Genomic DNA, 10,721 nt, shown 5'->3' with positions numbered 1-10,721 from the left:
AATAAAAATAATGACTTTATTCAACAATTCGTCTCATCTGCGTCGCCGTAGCGCCATTTTGGAGAATATCTGCTGCACCACACGGATACGCTGTTTTAGTTCAAATCAAAGCGTGAATACACGTAGAAGACGTATCCGTGTGGCGCAGCTGACACAGAACGTCATACACTATTTGCGTAAAAAGGGTGTTTTTTACACTACCATTGAGAAATTTGAACCAAAGTATGTTATAGACTTTTCATTAAGACCCTAAAGAATCATATCAGCTTGTGAAAAATGGGCAAAGCCTTATTGGTTACCGTTCTACTAGTTCACTACTAACATCTACTAACTTTGAACTTATTGTCAGGACGTTTTATTAGATAGTAATTGTACTTATTTTTTTAGGTTGGACTTAGGGATGCTTCACCTGTTGTGCTAACACACAGCAAATGCTCATGTGTGGCAGGCACTGCTTTGTGCAACCATATTGTTGCCTTAATTTTTCAAACTGCTCACTACTCCCAGCTCAATATGGCAGTTGTACCCTTAGCTTAGCTGCACTGAAACAGAGCAATGCTGTCATAAACCACAGACAATGGTAATCATTAAACCTCTTTAGTTCAGTCGCAGGATAGTTAAGGTAGAGAGAATAGAGACTGTGAAGCTGACGTCACGTCGCGTTTAATTCTGGGTAATCTTGTTGGTAGACGCCATACTGGGAGGGTCTGTGTACTTGGTGGCCAATGGATTTTCCTTTTGAAATTAGAAAACCAAATTTTTGATCTTCGGCTGACCAATCAGCAGAAAGGGGCGTTTAATTCCCGCCCATGTGTAGAAATCGAATATTCAAGCTGTTTATACATTTTTCTACCCCTGAACGAAAAACGAAAAATAAAGCTGAATTCTTGTTTTTCGTTTCTTGGAAAAAGAATGAAAAAACAAAAAAGGAGCAGCTTTCTAATTTTTCTAGTTTCAGTATTAAATAAAACAAAATTGTGTACACTCGATTCCTGATTTTGGTTTTCTAATTTCAAAAGGAAAATCCGTTGGCCACCAAGTACATGGACCTGGGAGGATTGCACTTTTCTGCTAGTTTTTTCTGTTTTCCAATGTGTAAACAACTTGAAGGAATACATGTTGAGGAGGTAACGAAAAGACGTTGCATGGCTTGGATTGTGGCAACAAGACATCAGTTATTGAGACATCTCCGATTCAATGAGTGTTCTCTCTGCATTTTCAGTCAGGCGAGTCCCGGGTTTTGTTTTGAAATATGCTCAAGAAAGATAGATAGATATTTTTTTATAACATTTATATTATACAGTATTTTTACACTTTGGTATCTACTATATTATTATGGCAATAACAGTACATTTAGAAGTCATTTTGAAATCGAAAGCGAGGCTCCGGTGGGAAGAAACCCGGAAGTGAAGGTAAAACAACGACTTGGACTACCAACCTACAGCAACTGGATCGTCACCGATTGGCTACGTCACCGATATTGAAGGTAAGGTTAACATTATATCACATCACATGAAGTGATGTGAAAATGATACCCCTTACATGGTGCAGGTAACGTGTACGAGTAGACAGTGAGTTCAAGTTCAGAGGTTGAGGCGCTAGTTCAAGTGCCAAAGTGTTCTTTTTCTTTTTTTTTTACTGAATTCATCACCTTCTTTTCAATGACAATTTTACATACCGTAATAATAATAGTAGCAATAATATTATTGTTATAAAGAACAAGAAGAACACAAACCATTATTAATAATTGGGCACCATCAATAACTGATAATAAATGAACACCAAATCAGTATATTAGGATGATTACTGAAGGATCATTTGACACTGAAGACAGGAGTATTGATGCTGAAAATTCAGCTTTGCCATTACAGGAATAAATTATATTTTAAATGTATTTATACTGCATGCACAGCCAACATTTGGTGTCATTAGTTCAACACACATACAATCACTACAGTTGCCAACTTACCATGTTGTTTCCTACAACCAGCAAACCTCTCCATTTTTGGGGGAAATGTTAGAATGTTCCTTCACTTCCCACAACATGCTGGGCATTAAAGGGATAGTTCACCCAAAAATTAAAATTTGATGTTTATCTGCTTACCCCCAGGGCATCCAAGATGTAGGTGACTTTGTTTGATAGAAATGTATAAACTGTAACTTGAATGCAATGTAAGTCGCTTTGGATAAAAGCGTCTGCTAAATGCATAAATGTAAATGTAAAATGTTTCTTCAGTAGAACACAAACAAAGATTTTTAACTCAAACCATTGCAGTCTGTCAGTCATATAATGTAAGTGAATGGTACCCACGGCTTTGAGAGTCAAAAAAAAAAAACATACACAGACAAAACCAAATTAAACCCTGCAGCTCTTGACGATACATTGATGTGTAAAGACACGAAACGATCGGCGTGTGCAAGAAACTGAACAGTATTTATATCATTTTTTACATCTTTTACACCGCAATATTCAACATCCGGCGCATGCACGTGCTCTGGCATAGTAGACATAGATATATACAAGTAGATTCCCGTGGCCTATAGAAACAGTCACTAATGAGGCATCTACAAATTTTCATTTTTGGGTGAACTATCCCTTTAATATTGTTATTATTTGAAATAAATATTGACTTGCCTCTTTTTTGTTTCTTAATTTCCAGGTGGAATTTCCATCGGAAGGTTCCTTCATCGTTGGCCTGTCAAAGTGCAACTGCAAAGCTGGCCAGGTCACTGCAATCATCAGATTGGGTTACTGTATACTCTGGCACATTACATCCGCTTGGCCCTGTGAAAGCTGGGGTTACAAGACTGACATTGATGTCAGAAAGGAGGTCTTTGATAAGCCATTACTTCATCACCTGGCTCAAGCAGTTTCAGAATGCCTGACTCTTTGGTGATTTCCTTGTCAGAGATGGAGCCCTTACAAAGCTAGGCAAAGTTGTGGTTCCCTTGTAATGAGAGTATGTCATGGTGTTCAGAACTTTTGAACTTGCTGTTTGAATATGGATCTCAGTACAATCTAGCACAACATGTGTTTTGGGAAAGGTCTTCTTGAAGCAGGGCATTAGCTCATCAACAGCTGCTCTACTTGGCCATACTGGTAGTGTACAAAGCATGAAATAAAGGTAGTTAGCCCAAGTTATACATATCCTGCTGACTGTGGCCTTTGAGATATTAAACCTTACTGCTAAATCTGCGGAAAGAAGCCCCTGCCTCATACGGCAGAGAAACAAGAAAAACTGGTCAAAGAGACAGATGTCTTGAGCCTGAAAGCCAGCAGTTACAGTGAACTATGTGTGTGCGCTGCTAAAGTCAATTCATCCTTGTAAAACTATCTAAAACTACAGTCAATCAGTTCTTTTGTTTTAATTCAAGTCGTCAGTGGTCATTATTGCTTGTTAAGCGAAGAAGACATGATAAATCGTCTGGTGCCGAAACCCGGGATACTAGCAAGCAACACCCGAAATGGCTGAACGACCCAAGTCAAGTCACCTTTATTTATATAGCGCTTTTACCAATACAGATTGTGTCAAAGCACTTAACAGTATCAAATTAGAGGACAGAGTGTCAGTAATGTATAATGATAAGATTAAACACTCAATTTTCAGTTAAAGGCATTTCATTATTGAATTCAGAGATGTCATTGTCTAGATCAGTTTAGTTTAAATAGTATCTGTGCAATCAAATCGACGATAATCGCTAGAAATTAAGTGTCCCCAACTGAGCAAGCCAGAGGCGACAGCGGCAAGGAACCAAAACTCCCTCTGTGACAGAATGGAGAAAAAAAAACCTTGGGAGAAACCAGGCTCAGTCGGGGGGCCAGTTCTCCTCTGACCAGACGAAACCCGCAGTTCAAAAGTTTATATTTCTATTTTATTGTGTTGCAATTTCTAACAATAATAGTATTATGTAATTAGGTATTTTATTATATTTTTAGTTTTATTGTATTTTAATCGAGGTCTTCACTGGGGATATGTCTCTGGGGCTCATCTAGTTATACCTCTGAAGCACTTCGCAGCACTTCGACCTCGGCGCAGTAATATCATCACTCCTGAAAACTCCAGGAGTGATGATATTACTGCGCCGAGGTCGAAGTGCTCTTCCGCCATACATTATAGTCATCATTTTTATCCGCTTAGAAAATCGCCACGTTTTATTTTGTGTCACCATACTTACTCATGTAACTGTCTTTAAATAGGGAAAACATGGAAGTGTTTGGTAGCTTCTAAATTCATCCCTGTTTGGATCCTAACTAGCTAAACGCTAGCATAGTGGCGCCGCGCTACAGCAATTAAGTGCATGCACTGAGACGGGAGAGGTACGTATCAACTCGTCTAAATTGAGGGAAGAAAATATTGGAATATTGAAAAACGGTGGCGTTTTCCTTTAAGATGATTTTAGGCGCATACAAAAAAGAAAAAACAAAGGAATTTCAGTCTGGTCTGTGGTTCTTTGTCTTCTATGTGTGGGGGAAAAGTCAATCTAAGGAAGCTCGTGATTTCTCTCGTGGAACACATGTGATGGCCATATCTTTGACCATCAGTCTTGATTACTTGCCCCAAATTTGAGGATCTCCTTCCTGCGTTGGAATTGTCAATAAGTGTTCATTTGTTTTAATGTTGCAAGTTGTTCTGTGAAGGAGGCTTGTTGGTTAGGCTTTCTTCAGACGGGCTGGAGCTAGGGATCTAATTTACAACATCCTGTTGCTTTGGGGCCTCTCTGGAATTTCGGCTCCTCATGTTTCGATGTTCTGATTGAATCTTAAATTTGTCTGATTCATTCTGATCCGACAAAACAGTCTAGAGCTCTTTAGTATTCATAAAAAAGTAGACAAAAAGTACCCAGATACAATGGACACTTTGATTATGATAATATAACATTATTTGCCTTATTTTCTTTGGTGCTTGGCCCCCTCTGGTTCTGGCTCTGACTGTAGATCTGAGGTCACTTCAGCTTTGCGTAGCTTTGTCTTGGCAGTGGGATAGTCAGCTAGAGAAATGTGATTACAATCACATACATTAAGATTTTCCATTCATTGAAAACATTTTTTCCACATTCCAAAGTACAACAATTAGCATGGGTAACACTAAATACCTTTACAGTAATTCAATTACGCAAAATAACATCAAAATTTGACATCGTGATAAGAATGAACAATCCCATTATTAAATTTTACACTTGCATGCTTTTCCCAAAAACCCGCACTTGGAATTTTAACCAATCTTCTTGTGGGCTTCTTCCCTCTCTAACGAATCGGTCAGTGTTGGCTGTGGAGGAAGGTGGTCAGTAACACCCCTCTTCTTCTGGCCCAGTAACCAGTTTCTCGGTATAATGGCGACAGCAGTACGGGAATCCAGAAATTCCACAACAGCAAAGGGCAGCATTTCGCTAGACAAATTAATTCCATAATGTGTGACGTGCCTCTGGGCCCGTTCTGCTTTAGCCGGCTGAGGGGCGGGACTTGGGGCGTAATCATCATGTGAAACACCTGCAGAGAAGTTTAAAAGGGTATTGGGCCTCTGTTTAGTCCCTCTCTTACCCTCTTTGGTTTTTCATTATGTTGGGCTGTTCTGTTGTGATTATTTGTTTGCTTTATGCATTAGTTTAGTTTGGGATTTAGGTTCGGCAGGCCTGTTGGATTGTGATTATTATATTGTTATTTTATTTATTATGAGTTGTAATCTTTATTTCTGTAAATAAACATTTGTTGATTCATTTTGCATTCTCGTTGCCTCCCTCATCTGTCGCGGCCGTGACAAATGTCAGTAGTCATGTAGCAGATGCACAGCTACAAAAGCTCCATTATATGGTTAAAAGACCATTTTCTTTGTGAATTCAGTCAGAGGTATAACACAGAATAAGAACTTACACAGGCCAGGCCATATCCCCTACACATCTCTCTCTGTGACGGTAACAGCCACAATTTTTTCACATAAGGCAGTAAATGAACCAAACCCACCCAAACTGGCTTGAACATAAACACACATAACATTGCTGATGCAAAAACCCAACCATCTTGCTTAAATACCGCATAAATCAACTCTAAACAAATACCCATAATGCACCCGGCTGCTAGCACTGACTGCCGGGTCATTACAATATATTTACAAGGCCATTCAAGTCAAAAAAATTTGTCACCTGTTTTACAAGAAATAAACACATTTTTTCCATAGTACTGTTTGTACTGTTTACATCTTTCAAATCCGTGAGGTACAGGTCCAGAGAGTTCTTTATGATGATTCAGTAAATTATCCTATTTGCCTTGACTTTCTGTTTCTCATGTACACGCTTTACAACTTGCTGAACAGGATGTTGTGGCCTTCGTACCATCTCTTTTAATTTACCTAAAAACGTTTCAAATGGAAAACATGAGATTTGATCAAGAGGTCCATATTTCCTAGCATCCTGTGCCAGGTGTATTAAGCTATGTACATTATACACAAACTCGAGACCATATATTTTTTTCAACAAAAAGTTTTAGCTATTGATTTGCATATTCACAAAATTCGCAACATAAATCTGGGCTGAGAAGAATTATCATCGCTACAGATAACAGCATGAAGTGTTTGTGTAAATTATGCTGTAAATTATTGCGCAACACAACAGGTCCAGTATACAAAAGAAATGATCTGAATTTCATTTTTTGGGTGAACTATCCCTTTAATCCACAGGTAAATAAACTTTCTGACAACACATAAACACACAAGGTGCATAATCCAACACAAAGCTTGTCACTAAACCAACCTAAATGATTAAGTGGAGAAACTCCTGTGTGGTGCCCACCTTAATCAACCATTTCTTCAAACTGTGAGTCAGTTCTAAGCTCTGCAGTAAGGTCTGGATTGGTCATTCTTCCACTGACGTATACACCTGTTTGTATATAATGTTCACAGCCATTGTAGCGCGAGTGACCCTTAACAGACTTTAGGAAAGCCCTAGCAGGTGCATCACAAATAAAAGCCTCTGGCACTGTAGTTCTGACTTCACAAGTTCGACTCGGGAGAGTGAACTCCTGAGGACGGGAGGACGCAAGTCCAGTGAATTCAGTTCCCGTTTCCCCCTCACAGCGCATGCGCAACTTCAGTACGAAAATCAATTATCAGCACTGAGCTGATAATTAATTAATCAACTACACGTTCCAAACGAAGTCGCTTGGTGCATGATCTACATCACTTGCTATTAAACACAAATCATTAGCAATGGTAGTATCCACAGTAGTACAGCCGTAACGATGACGATCCTGTTTGACCAATCCTGCATTGAGAGAGGTTAGGACCGCCTACCTTATTAACATACGGACCCAGAAATACAGAAATAAATAAATGTAGAAATGTAAAAATAAATAAATGTAGAAAATTACGTAAATGTAGTATAACACAAATGGTACAAAAGTAGTACAATTAAAAATGACACTTTTGACGATTTATTCATTCATTTATGCATATCTTTATTCATTTATTTATGTATTTCTACATTTATTTATTTATTTCTGCATTTATTCATTTATTTATACTTAAGTCATTTCTCATCCTCCATAGGTTTAGAGCCACTTCTGCAAACAGTGTCTCGGAAAGCCCAGGCTGGAGAAAAGAGGTCAACAATCCATTAGCATTTCACTTTTTCTGGAGATATATTATTAGTGTTTAAATATAGGGCTGCACGATAATGGTTAAACTGAAAATTAATAATGATTATTATATCAAAAAGGGTAAATGCAATAACATTTCATGTGTCCTTTAACCAACCTCCACTAACTATACAGGACACATAAATTAAGCCCAATATATGGGACGTCCCGGCTAATACGGGGCGGTTGGCAACCCTAATCATAACTTACACATAGTTGTGTTTCTGACATTTACATCATTCTACAGTAGATCCATATATTGGCTGCCCATTGCTCCGGTGTGTGTGTGTTCACTACTGTATGTGTGCACTTGGATGGGTTAAATGCAGAGCACAAATTCCGAGTATGGGACACCATACTTGGCCACACTTCACTTAACTTCACTTCACTTTTAAATAAGTAAATATACAAAATCACATATTAAATGTGCTACACGTGTTTCATTGGCAGTTCCATTCAGCACATCATTGGAAAACATTCATTTAAATATGTATTTCACCAAGAATTCAACTACAGCTGATTTGTTTTATTGTTTAATTTGTGAACAGGACTTTTATTTTGGCCCGTCGGTGTGACGTCACAAGGCTGCGCCGCGCTCCTGATTCTGTTGTGATTCTGCTGAAGAAAGGTTTGTGTTTTCATCATTTAAAGTGTTAAAATCGATGCAGACAGTTCAGATATTTGTATAGATTTTACGAGAACCGTAAAACGGATGAAATACTCTCGAGTGTAATATTATAACGCTTTATGCAGCATTTATGATCGATATTTTGCGCTTGTAAAGCGCATCAGAAGAGGCGCGTCTCATTATCGAGAATCAGTTCAATATCATAAACACGAATTTGTTCAGTTGCGAGTAGTGATGGAGAACCGGAGCTTTATGGAAGTCCGAATCAATTGATTCACCAAACGATTCGCTCGAATCAGCGCTCGCTGGCGACACTCTGAACAAAACCGTGTGGTTTGGGAATCGAGAACTAATTAACTTTGTCATTTGTGACTTTATGAACCGAAAGAGTGTTATGACCTACTTGTCTTGTGAGATCCGCATCAGTGTAGTTACACTGTCCATAGCAACAATGCGTAGTTAAATATATACCTTATTGTTTTGTTAGTGAAATTTTATAGCGGTTTTCCATTTTTATTAAAATGATTCCTGCATTTGACAAAAAATGCACTTCTGTTTCCAAATATATTATTGTAGTTAAATAAAAGGCTAATGGATTGCTAATTGTTAAATTCCCGTCCCCATGTATAATTATAATGACAGCTTTTACCAACAAATTGCAAATGTTTTTATGGAAGTGTGATCTATTAAATATACAGGGCTCTACGCTTGCATTTTTATTTTTTGGAGCACAGTCAAAAAAAGTATAATATATAAATCATAACTAAATATAAAGTGTATATTATTTTATTTTTTTTACTGGAGTTGCTAGTTAAGGAGCATCTTGTGATCAGTAATTAACCTTCCCATTACAAGGCGATGTTTGACTCCTTAATTAAAGTGATTGCAGGGGATTTATTTTTCTTGGTAAATTCATTTCTTCTTTTATTAAAACAGTTCATACATTTGTGTTTTATACATTTGATTTTATCTATCATCTATCATAGATTTTATCTATCTCAAAATGTTAAATTCAACAATATACGAAAATAATTTTTGTGCACAAAGAAAACAACGACTTTATTCAACATTTCGTCTCCTCCACGTCGCGCTATAGCGTAATGTTGGAGAGTATCACATACATAAACAATGTATGCAACATATGTACGCGGCTACATTGTTCATGTTGTTTACGGTTTGATCTGAACGTGGCCATTGCGTTAAATAAATCAACAGATATGTCTGTGATTTGCTCAGGGCTGCAAAAACACATTGTAAACTGAAACCTTTGATTTTCTCCAGAGCTCAAGCCCAATTACACACTGCTACGTTTGCAAAATCTGCTTTGCTAATATACTATTAGTTTATTATTATTATTTATTCATTTATTTTCTGGCTGATCAGGTCATTTAAGGGCATTAACTATCACTCTGACTCCCTTACCAGTGTGCTGACTACCAAACTAAGGAGCTGATTGAGACACACCCAGAGTTTTAGTTTGCAATTATTTTTTTCTTTCTGTTAATTATACTTATCTTAAACAGGAGAAATTGTCCGAACGTGGAGAAAAACTCTTGCTGAATCAACTGAGATCCACGTGACACTGTTATAAAGATGGTGTTTATTAAAGAGGAGAGTGAAGACGTGAAGATTGAAGAAACATTCAGAGTCAAACATGAAGATACTGAGGAACAAACAGGTTGGTTTTCATTCTCAAAGCTGAACTCACTCATTTGATCCTTATTCAAATATCTATTTCAATCATGACAACTCTCGGAAGCTTTTAGCATGGTGATGGATATGACAATGTTAATGTATTTGGTCTTTGTGGAATAGATCTGCTATGCTGCTGCTGAATTGCTGCTGCTGTTGGTTATTGCTGTAGTTGTAGAGTATTGCTGCTGCAAGCAAGTACAGGAACTTGCTACTGCCAGTGCATATGGTGCCATGAGTATTTAAGACAGGGGTGTCAAACTCAATTCCTGGAGGGCTGTTTAGATGCCGTTTCAGACCCTGCAGAGTTTAGATGCAACCCTAATTAAAGGCTATGGTGCAGGTTAAACACTACTTTCGCTTAATGGGTATGTAAAGCAGTCAAGATATGTATATAAAGTTAGAAATGTCTCCAAAACGGTGATAAAGTCCAGTTTTTGTCGTTTTTGGTTAGTAACGGTTATTTTTTACGCAATTCGGCGATGACGTCATATGAGGTAGACGTGGTGGAAGGTAGCCTCAGCCTTGCAGCGCAGCTACTAGAACTAGTTACACTGACTATGGCGTCTAACTGGGATGAGGAAGAGGTGGAAAGACCCACAGTTAACATTTATGATGGCCCACAGCCATATAATTTCGAACCGTTTAGGCGTGACAGGGTAAATGAGGAAATACCGAGAGCCGATGGCAATCAAAGACAAATAAATGCATGGTCAGAGGAGAATGACTGGAGAGTCGGTGAAGTGTCCTGGTGAGTTGCTACCATTTAGAAAC

General features: G+C 38.0%; 1 protein-coding gene across 1 annotated transcript in view; it reads left to right on the top strand.

Moving 5' to 3' along the window:
• The first annotated feature begins 7,538 nt into the window (after window positions 1-7,538).
• LOC131538601 (gastrula zinc finger protein XlCGF8.2DB-like) overlaps window positions 7,539-10,721 on the top strand; it is a 28,961-nt gene continuing 25,778 nt past the window's right edge. The window contains exons 1-3 of the mRNA XM_058772529.1: window positions 7,539-7,593; window positions 8,176-8,255; window positions 9,779-9,933. Of these exons, the coding sequence (XP_058628512.1) occupies window positions 9,849-9,933 (85 nt within the window). The 5' untranslated portion in view covers window positions 7,539-7,593; window positions 8,176-8,255; window positions 9,779-9,848. The remainder of the gene's footprint in view (window positions 7,594-8,175; window positions 8,256-9,778; window positions 9,934-10,721) is intronic.

The sequence above is a fragment of the Onychostoma macrolepis genome, chromosome 04 (assembly GCF_012432095.1).
Source record: "Onychostoma macrolepis isolate SWU-2019 chromosome 04, ASM1243209v1, whole genome shotgun sequence".
Taxonomy (NCBI): domain Eukaryota; kingdom Metazoa; phylum Chordata; class Actinopteri; order Cypriniformes; family Cyprinidae; genus Onychostoma; species Onychostoma macrolepis.
This window is presented reverse-complemented; position numbering and strand designations above follow the sequence as displayed.